The 14581-nt window shown below is 43.1% G+C and overlaps 1 protein-coding gene across 1 annotated transcript; it reads left to right on the top strand.

Annotated features, from left to right (window-relative positions):
* The first annotated feature begins 2553 nt into the window (after nt 1-2553).
* LOC118789177 (testis-specific gene 10 protein-like) lies at nt 2554-14054 on the top strand. The gene is made up of 20 exons (XM_036545504.1): nt 2554-2559; nt 2760-2888; nt 2981-3127; nt 4285-4362; nt 4554-4705; nt 5957-6116; nt 6244-6354; nt 6739-6794; nt 6906-7074; nt 7460-7570; nt 8111-8166; nt 8307-8475; nt 9095-9205; nt 9693-9748; nt 9885-10053; nt 12016-12126; nt 12446-12501; nt 12664-12826; nt 13249-13359; nt 14031-14054. The coding sequence occupies exons 1-20, from the start codon at nt 2554-2556 to the stop codon at nt 14052-14054; spliced, it is 2145 nt and encodes a 714-aa protein (XP_036401397.1).
* The last annotated feature ends 527 nt before the right edge of the window (nt 14055-14581 follow it).

Consider the following 14581-nt stretch of genomic DNA (forward strand, 5'->3'; position numbering starts at 1 on the left):
CGTATCTAGTAGACAGCCACCCTCGTTTTTCAGACAGGTGTCAGGTCAGACCTGTAGATTACTGTAAGGTTTATTATCTGTTTGGTTAGTTATTAGCTACTGTAAGCCAGATACTGTTGAATACGCACTGGATACAAGCTGCAGTATCTGATGCACGCTTATGATTTTGGATGCCCCTTAAATCTGCCGCAACTTGTTCGGATTTACTTTGTGGCCTGACAAGCTAAAGTCCTTGGTCTATAGGCCTACTGCCCAACAGATATTTTTATTAAAATTACAATCCCAAACTGACGCAGTGGCTACTACATTCAAGCAATCATGCCGTACTGTATATCTTCTGATCTTATGACATGCTATAAAAGGCTACGTGACTGTCGTCTTAACAATACAAGTGCAATCATTGTATTTTTAATTTAGAAAGTCTTCTCTGTACAATACACATGTGCCTCTGTAGACTTCTATAGAAACTCTTTAATCTCCCAAAGTCACCTGTCCGGCGCAATATTCCAACATCCACGCTTTTTCGCGTGGTAACTTGTGGAAGTGATCTGCGATAGGAGTGATGGATAACTCGATCGGTGAACTGATTTTATGTTTTGTTCGCTTGGTCTTCTTTACAGATGTCCACTGCTCAACAAACCCTGATGCTGGAATTACTGATCAAGGCACGAAGATCGCCTCATTTGGTAAGGCGCGAAAACACGCCCCAAATTACCATGAGAGTTTTTTTCGTGTGAGACATAGAGCATGGCACGTTTTCACAATCAGTAAACGTTCCTTCTTTGCGAGTTGGTAGGCTAATTGTTTAGTTTGTTGTGGTACGTTGCCAAGGCAATGCATTAGAAAGCATGGCAAAACAATTGCGGGTATTGTTACGTTTCAGAACGGGTAACAGGAATGGAATTGTTCTTTCAATGCGAGTACAATCCAGAGAGTACTATAGCATGCGGTTGAATATACGTACCTTAAATCAAGTTGTGTTTTTGAATTCTTGTCTGCAAAGACAGCAAGCGCAAAACTGCGGCTAAGAGGACAGGTAATGTCCTGACTAATAAAATTTATCCTGTAACATTTTTTATAAATAGGTGAGGTGCTTTACTGAAAAGATACATACTGAAAACATACGGTACTGTACAGAAGAGAGCTTCAAATAAAATAAACATAAAATACTGTCTATGAGGTGAAATGCTTAATAGGAACACCGAAATGACGGCTCAATTAAAATATCCCAAAGCAACACGGTACACAAATAGCACTAAAAATGTCAAAAAAAAAAAAAAAAACAGATTAGTAACTACAGCAGTGCTACCTATTTTGCAAATTTTACATTTAACGATGTATGTTATTATATCATTCTTGTCAAATTCAACGAAATACTGCTGCTTTAAAACTATATATGTAATTTTTATCCTTAGATTCTCTTGTCTAGAGCAATTTACAAGGCTATCTTGAAAATACACATTAAGTACATGGCTGGAGCAAAAACAGCAAAAGATATGGAAAAGCTAGCAACAGCCAGTACACATAAGACTGAAAATCTTTTAAAATATGAGGATTAATCAGGAATTATTATTACAGAACTATTATTAACTATTATTAATTATCATTAAGTGGGGCAGACATACATAATACTAAAGAACAAACATAGCCAAACAATGATCTGTTCCGTTTAAATTCTACCAATTCCTTGTGTGTTTTCTCATGTGTGTGCAGCTTTTAGATGGAAAGAGACAAGGACTCCATGCAAGGATTTCACTCTTCACAGCTAGTCAGATGAGACTATGGTGAGGTTATGGGGCAACACATGTTTACACTGATTTCATATTTATACATGGATAAATGATGAATGATGTTTGTTCCAGTTGGCCCTTTTGCCATTAGTGTCATTCTCTCATTAACTCTGGGAAAGGACTAGCTCTCATCTCTCTCTTTCCCTGCCTCAGGAAAGAAGGCCATTGTACACAAGCCTGGATGTGCCACAGGCTCAGATGAGTTACACAGCCAGGCCAAACTTGGAGAAGCCTGGTCTAATAGGTGGTACTGACACTCGAGATGGACAGGATCAGTACTGGAGAAACAGCTACAGATGCAGTGAGAATGATCATTGGTGTCATTGGTCAAGCCTAGTATGGCTGAGTTTCTCAGCCCTGTTACTGCCTTGGCCCCCCCCAGGCTACACATACTAACAAGTCTCTCCAGTTTGAACAGGATTGTTTCTCTAATCCACTGGGTCCTTTTGGGAGAAGCACAGATATAATGGTATCCAAAGCCAGGCCCTGTCCATCGGTTTATAATCATGTTTATACTGTCTTTTTTGCTATCTGGGAACATCATGGGAAAACAGAGAAATGACTACAGATATGTAATGTAACTAGTTTTTAGTTTCATATGATGCAGAGATTTCCATGCCTATAGAGTGAAAAGGTACCCTAAAAAACATACATGCATTGAGATCATGATGTGGTGCTACGTTATTGTCGCTCCCCCACAGAGGGAAGTTGGATTGTAGAGAAAGAGCAAGCCTACAAAGAGGAAGTGAGCAGACAGCGACCTATGAAGGTAGAGAAAGAGCTCTTCAAAACAAAAATCAGACAGTACCTGAGAATTGCAGGAAAAGCGCAGAAACTAACTTTGGGATGTTTCTCCCTATTGTATTTGATGGCTACCATGCTCTGTATAGTTGATAATTTTTTCTTGCTCTTGAACTGATAGTTGCAGCAACTCTTTCCTTATGCTTATTTGATCTGCTTTGTGGACAGGGGTACACCTTTGACTCAGCCCTGATGAGGGAGAGGGACAACAAGTTCACGTCCAACCTGCCAGGGAAATACATAGATGTCAGAGACCTGCCCGCAAATGCAAACACACCCAGTGTACCCTACCAGCAGGTGAGTGCCCGAATACCCCATCCCTAAAAACGCTGCACATCAACGTTCAGTCAACATGCAGCTCACCTTGCACTTCCCGGCCATGTTTGTAGGCTCCCCGCAAGGATGAGATTGTCTACTTGCAGCAGGAAGTGGCGATGAATTCGCCCTTAAACCTGAAGCCCATGGAAATGGAGCAGGCGGAAGCCAACCTGCATCATGTAATCTCTGAGAGGGACAGCCTGAAGGAGCAGCTCAGGGTAGAGCACAGAATGACAGACAAATGCACAGAGTTTAGCAAACAACAACAGATCCCAGAGCAGTTAGCATTTAAAGCAGTGACTTTGCAGTGCCCGCAGTCGTCCAAACTGAGTTTTGAGCTCAGTGTTAAGACTGGAAGTCCCAGCCTTTTGAAGTGACAAATTGCTGCAGTTTCTGACCTGCTTCAGACACTGGTTAAAGGAAAATCGATGTTGTAACCATTACAGTATCAGGTTTTTATGCTCAAACCGTTTACATCCATTTTCTCAGAGTAATTTTATTCTCCACCTCTCAGATAACCCCTGTAATCTCCCCACAGCTGTGTGGCCCATTCAGTGTGAGATTCAGATATTAACGACAGGTGCTGGGGCCCAGAATCACACGTTGGATTGTAGTTTGCAGCTGACAGCCTAATTATGATATGTTTGGTATGGTTTTGCCTGTAAGTTAGATTTTAGTCATGGCTGAAGTTGTTAAATGATTTCTCCCATCGTCTTCCCATCTGCCTGGCTGTCTAGTAGCCCTTAAGATGACTGTGGGGCGTGTAAGCATCTGCTTTTCCTGTACTCAGTAGGTGTGTGTGTTTGTGTGTGTGTGCGTGTGTGTGTGTGTCAGTGCTTGGGACTGCTTTCATTAGGAAATGAAGTATATCAGCAATTTTAATAATCTGGAAGAATCAGGAACAGCAATTTAGAATAATATTGAGGATGTATTTTTATGTTTCCCATACTATGACTCTCACAACAGAATCACTTCCTTTCTCTGTCTTGACACGTACGAAGTGGAACACTTCCCACTTCTTTCAGAACAGAATTGCTTCTCACATTCTGTCACAGACAGAAGACTCACCTCTTCAAACTGTACCTCATTTCCCCCTCCCTAGTTTGATATTCTTCCCCTTTTATGTCATTTCTTTATTTATTGTAGTTTTGTTGTCTGTAGTTTTTGTACTCTTTTGATTCTCATAATAATTTAGATACTGCATTTCACTTGATGAATCATGTACATGTCCCTGTGTTTGGTACAGCATTTCATGCTGTTTTGTAAAATGTGCTTTGTAATTGCACATTGAAAGTCACTTGGAATAACAGCATCTGCTAAATGACAAATGCAATGTAATGTAAAGATGTATTGTTTTGTGGTGCCACATTTGTAGATCCTCCAGGAACGAGCCCTTAGCGAGCGGGACTACCTGATACAGAGGGTAGAGGACCTACAGGCCACCATCCTAACAGTGAGAATATAACCACACATACACCCTGAGACCAAACAGAACTCCCCAGAGAGAACAGCAAAACAAATGTGTTGATTTATTACTAGTTCTGATGTTCTGTTTGACACAGAATGTAGTGTATGACTGTGCATGGTTACATGTCTCAATGCTGACCCCTGGTGGCGACTTTCTTTCTCTCCTTGTGTTTTCAGCTGGACCAGCAGCGCAGTGAATCTAAAAGCAAGCAGTCCACAATGGAAGAGGATATGCTGGGCCTTGAGGGGGAGATCCACACCTTAGGCAGCAAGCTGCAATCTACTGAAGAGGAGCTTACCAAGACGAAATCTGAGTGCATCTCACTGAGGCAAGATATAAGCACGTTAGTGCACACAGTAGCCACATGCTCATTAGCCATGCCACCCTGCAGCATTTTCCTGATATGGCAAGAGATACCGTATGCACAGAAGGGCTTGGTTAGTATGTACATAAGAGACCTCCCTTGTATGTTACTAATAGGTAGGCCAGTAGGGGGCACTCCGCTCTGTGGAGGAAATGTGGACTGTGTTCCTGCTTAATATGTTCTCCAAATGTATTTGGTAGATTAAATGCTTACTCCTGCACTGAAAGTCAGGTGTGGTCAGTATTATAATACTGCAGTGTTTAATCCTGCTGGTAGACCACTGTTTTACACCTTCATTGTAAATTATGATCAGAGTGCAGGACATTTTTATCATTACTGTACTGGTCTGGCAGTCTTCAGAGCATCAGGTAGGCCAGCCTTTCCACAGCTCTGTCAGTGTGTACAATGGGCAGGTCTGCAGTCTTCAAAGATGTTCACTTTTGTTCTGCAGGCAGCACATGACCAAGTTGGAGACTGCTTTCACTGACAGACAGCGTAATATGGTCACTAAGATCAGGGAGCTGCAAAATGTTGAGGAGAGGAACAAACAACTAGATGAGAAAAATGGTAAGGATCCACTGTGGCTAACCCTTCCTCCCTCCACATAACACACTCTTACCTCCATATCCTGTCAGTTCCCATTCCACACAACACACTCATAACTCTATATCCGAACACCCCCGATTCCACATAACACTCATACCTACATATGCCATCACCCTCCATTTCATGAGACATGCAACATACCGACATTCCTCTGTTAATGTGTTGTATTTCAGACTCACTGCTGAAACAGGTTAATGGTCTCACTGAGGAGGCTCGAACCTTGCAGTCTACAGTCTCCCTGCTGAATCAGGACAAAGATGCTCTACAGAAGCAGCTGGAAGACAAGGTAACTGAACTGTACTCACTATACTGTACACAGTATAGTGCTGTGCTGCAGTACTTTGCTGCACTACTGCTCAATATTTTTCTGCCAAGAACAATACTACTACTAGTAGTAATGCTAATCACTGTTAAATGTTCTGATAGCTAATGTGATTTATTTACATTTCAGGAGAAAATGGTTGGAATTCTGAAGCTCAGAGCGGAGAAACTGGAGACAACTGCAGGGTAAGACCTGATCAGTCTGTTTGAAAAGTCTTGTTCGGTTAGCATTAGCGATTCTCCAGGCCTGTGAAATGAGCTGGCCCCCGGCTCTGTCTGTGCACACAGGAGCCTGCAGCAGGCTATGAGAGGGAAAGACCAGGAGCTGGAGGCCTTGCGGAGGAACCTGGCTGACACAGAGGCGGAGTTGGACGCTATGCTGAGAGAGAAGGAGGAAGCAAGTGCTCAGCTCAGAGCCAACCTTGACAAGGCCTATATAGATAACCAGGTGAGGGACAGAGTTGTACCCCTTTCCTCAGTCCCAAACTCACAAATGAATTATCACTGGTGTTTTGGTACCTTCCCTGAGATTGTGAGTTGAAAACATAATTTCATGGACTTTGGACTCTCGTCAGACCCTCCTGCGCAAGGTTGAGGGCTACAACCAGGAAATGAAGGTCCTCCAAGGCAAACTGCAGGACTACGTCACTGAGACTTCCTGCACAAATGAACTGCTGTCCTCCAATGTAAGTATGGAAAAACACATAGTATGCATATACAGAGTACTTGAAATAAAAACCAATGTTCCATTGTAATGTGCTGCCTTGCTCTACATGGCTCTACTGCTGCGCTAAACTGTCCTGGCATTCAGCAGTAACTGCTAATCGTACTCTGCTCTTGAATTATTCCTGTGTTGCTCAGTATTGCACCATATTCTAAAATCTTTATTGTTCAGTCTGAATCACACTATTCTATTGTTCTACTCTATTGTTCCATGGCATTGTACCTCTGATTGGTTCTGTTCAGCACCATTGCTTGTTTTGATGTATTTTGATCGATATGGTTAACTTATACCAGGTTTCACACTGTAATTGGTTAAAAAAATGGTTGATGTTTTTATTCTATCACAGGAGGAAGTCATTGAACAGCTCCAGAATACAATCGAGGAGCTAGAGATGTCAGCAGGGTAAGACCTGATTGAGCTGATTTCTAATAGCAATGCTACTGAAATGGGAAAATGTGACTTTTTTGCTACCACACGAGCCAAGCTGACCCCTGGCTCTGTCTTTGTGCTCAGAAGCCTGCAGCAGGCTGTGAGAGGGAGAGACCAGGAGCTGGAGGCCATAAAGAAGAACATGGCCAGCAGAGAAGCAGAGCTGATGGGTGTCATGAGGGAGAAGAAGATGATGGTGGACGCAAATGCTCAGCTCAGAGCTGAACTGGACAAGACCTATTTGGATATTCAGGTGAGCATACCTGTGGAGCTAGCTGACAACAGAACAGCACCCCTCACACGAGCAGATGCCCTTACAGGAGGCTGGACAACTTACTCAGTCTCCATGTTTAAACATAAGCTTCAGACAGCAGGGCCCGAGAATAAAACCTGCAACCTCCCAGTTCATCTTTAAATCCTTACTTCATACTATCAACATCTGATTAAAAGAAGTCTCAGTCTTATTTTTGGCAGCTTCTTTTAGTCTTGATATATGACCTTTGGTCATTTGGTCAAGGCTGTGTTGTTTAAAGAACGCTGCAATATAACAGAAGTGAAAGTGTATATTGTAGCTGAATACTTTATCATGGTCACCAGCACTGGTGCACGGTATCTAACACTGGCTTGACTCTCCCCAGGCCCTGCAGCGCAAGCTACAAGAGTCCGGTCAGGAAGTGGAGGTCCTCCAGAACAAATTCCAGGAATATGATGTTGACATGTCCTGTATGATGGATGAGCTGTCCATGAAAGTAAGTGCTGCCCAAACCAGAGGTGGAGCCTGCTAAGAATACACTGAATAGCTCACTGCATAATTATGAGAATGGAGGAAAGATGTACTGTAGACTTTATCGTACTGTATAGTTGTGCACTACACTACAGTGTGTGATAGCTGGTAATTGCGTGCACTGCATTATAATGTTCTACAATCCGTTGCTGTTCTACAGTGCACTACACCTTTGTATTAAACAGTACTGTTTTCAGCTACACTTCTGGTTTAAGATACGGTTATGTTGTGCCCTGCATCCTACTCCTCTGATGCTCAGTAATACTGTTCTCTGGACTGTAGTATACAAGCATTCAGTTCAATTGCACTGCTCTCCATATCCTCTGTGCTGTTCAGTAATGCCACTGTAGGCCACATCTGACTGCATTCAGCATTGCCATTGGTATGGTAGATGGTATGGCATGGTAGATAAGCGATAAGTTTGTGCTGAATTAATTGGAATTTAGTTGGCGGTGGCACTTAACCTCTGGAGTAAAATTCCATCTGTGGTTTAATCTCATTGCAGGAGAACGTGATTGGACGTCTGCAGCTCACTGTTGAGGAACTGGAGAGGAGTTTAGAGTAAGGCGCGATCAGTCCATGCACAAGGCCCTCATTTTAAACTGTGCTGGCTCTGACAGCAGCAGCATTGCTGAGGAAGGATGCTGCTCCCGGTTGCACCTTAAAACAAACTAACTGCTCTGCTCCCTCTATGCACCCAGGAGCCTGCAGGTAGCCTTGAGAAGAGGGGACCAGGAGCTGGAAACCGTGCAGAGGAAACTGGCCGAAACGGAGGAGAGCCTCAGCTCTGCCAAGAGGGAGAAAGAGATCATGCTGCAGACAAATACCCACCTGAGAATCAACCTTGACAAGGCTTACTTGGATAATCAGGTGAATAGGGGAGAGGGAGGGGAGTTTCCCCTTACATGTGAAGATGGGGCAGTACTTAACTGAACTGTTATATTTTTGGCACAAGCTCTTATTCTGGTTTTTCCTTGCATGGCTCACAAAGCTTACATATCTGTGTACTACCCTTTTCGTTCAGCAGCACATTTACTGAATTAGTACAGCCTGGGTATTCATTTTTTGTTGCAACAGCAGTACCCCACCTTGCAGTTGCAGGGTGAGTCTGTACTGTGCCACATTGCCAGCATGTGGACCTCACTGGCATCTTTCACAGCTTCTTTTGGTATCATTTAAAAGTTAACCAATCTAATTGAGAGTTTTGGCAGCATGTTTTTTTTTTAACAAAACACAGGTTGGATTGATTTCATTGACGTCTGGCTGTGGAAAAAGCTGTATATTCCATTGATATTCACTCCCTGTCTTGCAGTAAAGACTGTATAATCTTCTCAACAACACACAGAGAACATCACAGAGAAGGAGAAATGCAATTTTGTTGCAAATGATGTCAGTGTATCAGGCATATTATTCAGGAGAAGAGCACAGTATTAATCCATTAGTGCATCCAAATGCATTCGCTATAGTGTGTTTTTCACATTCTCCTTAGGGCCTGCAGCGGAAGGTAGACAACTCCAGTCAGGAGGTGGAGGTGCTGCAGAGCAAACTAAAGAACTACGATATGGACGTGTCTAACATGGAGGAGCAGCTGTCCTCCAAGGTGAGTGTCACAGACACAGTGGATACACAGGACACACAAAATGATACATGGATGGTGAAAGCATCATTTTAAACTACTGTATTGCTGTACACTACACTGTTCAGTAATGCTTCATCACACTGTTCTATAGTTTAGTGCTGTTCTACAGGGCATATTTATTTTATATATTCTTTACCAGGAAAAGTCACATTGAGAGATAAAATCTCTTTTGGAGCGGAGTCCTGGTAATGTACTTTTATATCTTACAGTACTGCACAATGTTGGCTTAATTTAATGTTCAGCTCAACACTAATGTTCTGAAGTTGAGCAATATTCTGCACTACACTAGAATACTACTTTCTGTTATGTTATTCTGTATTGCACAGCTATGCACTGCTTTGTAATGTTAGGCTACAACAGACTGCCTTCTGCATATTGATAAATTCAGTTAAACATATGATAAGACTGTACCACACATTTTAATTTTCGTGATTTAATTGTGTTTCAGGAGAAAGTCATCGGACGTCTGCAGCTAACACTTAAGGAGCTGGAGACATCAGCAGAGTAAGAACTGCTCAGACCACGTACCCCTCTTTTCAACTGAGCTGTTTATGACATTACCAGAATAGAAAAGGGAGTGTGTTCATTTGCGTGCCCAGGTGAGATACGCCAGCCTCCCTTATTTCCTGTTTGTGCCCAGGAGTCGGCAGGAAGCCATGAACAGGGGCAGCATGGAGCTGGACGGCCTGCGGAGGAAACTGCTTGACACAGAAGAGAGCCTGGACACTGTGATGAGTGAAAGGGATGCTGTGCTGGAGGAGAACACTGACCTAAGAGATGACCTCGAAAAGGTCAAGTTTGAAAACCAGGTGAGTGGGAGAGAGTCCATATGAGGTCTGGACAGCAGTCCTTACCTATGATAAATGGTGTCTTACTTCCTGTTTTAGAAGTAAATTTCATTATCGTTTAAAACTTACCAAAACAAGAATGTTGGGTCACTGGGTCTAGGGCTATCTGTGAAAAGAACTGTAGTCTGTTAATATTCATTATAGAAATGCACTTTATGATTGTCTAAAGAAGATAGTGAGATGTGATTTTGATGCACACTATGTATGAGAGTTAAGTGTATTGCTCTGGAGGACACTGTAACATTACTGTAGTTGAATATAATATCAACAGTCTCCAGCACCCACATGCAGTATCCAAGGCTGGATTATGGACCGGGCCAGTGGGACCAGTGCCCCGGGGCCTTGGACTGCCAGGGGGCCTCCAAGCCTCAGGCCACGCAGTGCGTGGCCCCAGACTTCCGAAGGAAGTTGAACGCCAGGGCCCTCAGTGCGCACAGTGCAAGCTGAACACTAGGCCCCTGGGTGCTTATAGCATGAGCTAACCACTAGGGCCCCCAAGACCCCTCAGCGCTTACAATGTGGGAGCACCCAGGCCCCTTGGTGTTTAAAATGTGAGCTCACCACTAAGGCCCCCCAGAACCCTCAGTGCTTACAATGTGAGGGCCCCCACACCCCTTGGTGTTTAAAATGTGAGCTCACTGCTACTGCCCTCAAACCCCTGGAGCTTACAATGTGAGGGCCCCCAGGCCTCTTGGCGTTTAAAGAGTGAGCCGACCACTAGGGCCCCTAGGCCCCTGGGGCTTAAAGCGTGATCTGACCACTAGGGCCCCTCGGCCCCTTGGCACCTACAGTGTGAGGGTCCCTGGGCCCCTCCGAGCTTAAAGCATGAGCTGACTACTAGGGCCCCCGGGCCCGCAGCACTTACAATGTAAGGCCCCTCGGTGCTTAAAGCATGAGCTGACCACTAGGGCCCCTGGGCCCTTGGGTGTTTACAGTGTGAGTTCAACTCTGTACAACTGAGCCACTGGTTGGCACGCTACAATATGCTGGGACATGATACAATATTCACCAACAAGTCAGTTCATTCTGCATAACAGGACCGTTTGAAGGGTGTCATATAATGGCAAGCCATTCGATATTTGACCTACCGTAACTAGCTATCCCTTTATTTTAGCTAACTTCCCATTTTCCCTAGCTAGCTGCCCATATGATTCAGTTTGTTAACAGAAATTAGTAAGCTAGCTGCCATTTTTGCCAGCTAGCTGCCCTTACAACCAAATTAGCTGCACTAAAAAGCCAGCTAGCTATTGGCCTAAAACTCAGCTGTCCAACTAGTTACGTGGCACACAACTTAACTAGTTAGTTAGGTGGCATTTGTTCGCAGGGCGTCTGTGTGAAAAGGGTATAAAATAAAGGGGTAGCTAGCTAAAGTGGGTTGAATGAATGTTAAAACAGCATGCCATAGTCATGATGCTTAAATCATAGCTAACTGTTAGTGCTATTAGTTCAAAACTACTATTAGCTCAAAACATGGGATGCTGTGGCCATGGGAATAAAAACCTCACTGAGAGCTTATTAGATAGCCCAAGTTCGGTGGTACGTGCAATGATGATAATGAGAAAAGAGATACTCAAATTGAGGCCGCTGGACTATGTGCTAAATTGGACACCTTAGAGATGGTATTCATGGCACATTTCTGGGATGTCATACTTGACCGGTTCCATGCTAAAAGCATTCACCTACAGAAAAGTGACATTGACATCTCTGTAGCAGCACAGCTTTTGCCATCGTTGTTTTTTTTTTTTTCAATTTTGTGGCGGGACAGCAAGACCAGTTTCATGTTTTTGAAACGGCAGCCTTAAATGTGACAGGTGTCTCTCAGTCATATGAGCACGGTCTTCAAAAGACATATGCCCAGGGGCCTCACAGGACCATGATCCGACCATGGCTGTATCTGACAGACTGGCTCAACTCTCTCCCCAGGCCCTATTGATCAAGTTGGACGGGTGCAATCAGGAAATGGAGATCTTTCGAAAGAAACTCCGGGAATATTTCACTCAGAGCTCTAACACCAAGAAACTGCTGAACTCTAAGGTAAGTGTAATTTCCTTAATACTGATGTTCTGATGGTAAAACGCTATGGACATGTTATAGCATATAATGACGAATTGTAAAGGTACAACAATGTTTTTCACTTTTAATAATTACTTGGGCTGATGATTTACATAGGTACTGCAGTTGCAATGTCACGTAAAGCCATTACGGTGGGGGTATTCTACTGATACAAACATTATGATACTAGTTTAACAGTACTATGTTAATACCATGCAAAGTCCTCTCACATACAGATGAAAGATTTTTCAGTGCAAACCTCAACATTTCTAGTTACATTTTTGATTGAATTGTATTTCAGGAGAAAATCATTGGGCGTCTGCAGCTGGCGGTTGATGACCTGGAGTCATCGTCAAAGTAAGACCTGATCAGTCTGTGTGTGAGCTTTCATCATTTTAGTGTGTGGATTCTGACTGTAGTGGGGTTGAAAGAGGAGGATGGTACATTGTGTACCTACATGTGAAACGTGTACAAACTGAATTTATGAAAATAACATTCAGGCTCTGTCTGTGTGCTCAGGAGCCTGCAGCAGATAGTGAGCGGAAGAGACCAGGAGCTGGAGGCAGTAAAGAAGAAACTGACAGCTGCTGAGAAAAACCTGGACACTGTGATGAGGGACAAGGAAACGGTACTTCAGGGTAACGCCACCTACAGGGATGTGAATGTCCAATCGGATGATCAGGTGAGCGGGAGAAAGGGAGAGGAGATGCATAGCTTGAGAAAGATCTCTGTGGCTTTCAGTATTGTTAAAGATGGTCATTAGGTCATTGGGTTTAGGCCTTGATGTGGAATAAATCGACATTCATTCCTACTTGCTAAACAGACACTTATCCAGAGCATTTACATGCTGTAAATTTACAGAGGCAATTGTGGGATAAGTAGAATGCCCTAATGTGGATCTGAATGAACAAACTTTGGGTTAGAATCTCTGCTGCTTACCACTACATTACACTGCCAAACCCCAACTCCCAATAAAATACAGCATGATTACAGTAATACAAATGCAGTATTACAACACTTAGAGGGCATCTTATAGTTGAGTACTGTATCACAGTCACTGGCACCAGTGTCCAATATCTGACGGTGTGGCTGGACTCCCTCTAGGCTGTACAGAGCAAGGTGGGGGGCTACAACCAGGAAATGGGGGAGCTCCAGAGGAAGCTCCATAACTTGAACACAGGTTTTTCTGGCTTTGAGACCTGGGTATCCACCAAGGTAAGTGGGATAAATCCATCCAGGGTTGAAAAATCCTATGGATATGGAGAATGCATGCTGTTGTTACATTGGTGCTGGAACTACCTGTACTAATTCATCACCTGCTGCAATCTGTTGTTCTCATACTCAGCGCTGTCCTACATTTTACAGCAATTAACTATTGTTCAGAGCTGTTATAGCTGTTCAAGACTGAAACACACAATTATTGTTTTTTGTCTGCTTTTCCATTGCACTGAACTCCACTGTTCTGCACTACTGGGCTAAATCCTTCTACATTCTGGCAAATAACAAATTCTGCTCCTTTGCGGTTTATTTGTACCTTAGGAGAGAACCATCAGATGTCCGCAGCCCACCACCGCAGGACTAGCAACATCAGCAAAGTAGGTCCCAATAAGTAGCAGTATCATTAATGGTGAATATGGAGGATGCGGCTCTGATGTTACTTTTTGGTAGCCAAATCTGGGACAACTGACCCCTGACTCCCCCTTTGTGCACAGTAACATGCGTAAGATGGTGCGGGGTTGGAACCAGCCGATGGACACTGTGTGGACAAAACCCACTGAGACAGAGGCTAATAGTGACACTTCAGTGAGGGAGCAGCAGACAAAATTAACCCAGCTTATGGACCAGAGACGTGTGTGTTACTAGTAATGTGACCCTGTGTTACATAGACACTGTGTCTGCTCTTCAAATAAAATGTTTTTGATGAAGTATTAATGGCAAGTGTGTGTGCTTCTCTTCTTTTTTTTTTTTAAATCAAGTAGTAATACTGAGTATACCACAAAGTAGTTAAGGGGCCCAGAACAAAAGGTCTGGTATAATGACAGCTAAAAATTCATTGCTCAATAGACCTTGTTAATCATAAGATAAAATAGAAAATCATATACTTAAGGTCCCCTAATTTCACATTAATTGGACTGATAGTTCAACAGAGGTTAAGAGTTTATTTCAACAGTTAAAAATCCCTGAAAAACATTTGAACATAAGAACATATTATGACGAGAACAGGCCATTCGGCCCAACTAAGCTCACCATTTCAATTAAAGAGTATCCAAAACTGCATCAAGTCTGGACTTGAACACAGCAAGGCATGTATGGAGCTAGATAGTTAATTCAGGACTGCTGCCACATTGTTATTTTTAAAATAATTAATGTTGAGGAGAGAAATATTATCTCTTCACTATTAACAATCATATTTATGCTAATATGCCAGCTAATATGC

Source organism: Megalops cyprinoides, chromosome 14 (assembly GCF_013368585.1).
Source record: "Megalops cyprinoides isolate fMegCyp1 chromosome 14, fMegCyp1.pri, whole genome shotgun sequence".
NCBI classification, from domain to species: domain Eukaryota; kingdom Metazoa; phylum Chordata; class Actinopteri; order Elopiformes; family Megalopidae; genus Megalops; species Megalops cyprinoides.

Coding starts and splice junctions, on each gene's coding strand:
- LOC118789177 (XM_036545504.1), top strand. Junction 9,206..9,692: donor AGGAGCAGCTGTCCTCCAAG/GTGAGTGTCACA, acceptor ATTGTGTTTCAG/GAGAAAGTCATCGGACGTCT. Junction 13,360..14,030: donor AGACCTGGGTATCCACCAAG/GTAAGTGGGATA, acceptor TGTGTTACATAG/ACACTGTGTCTGCTCTTCAA.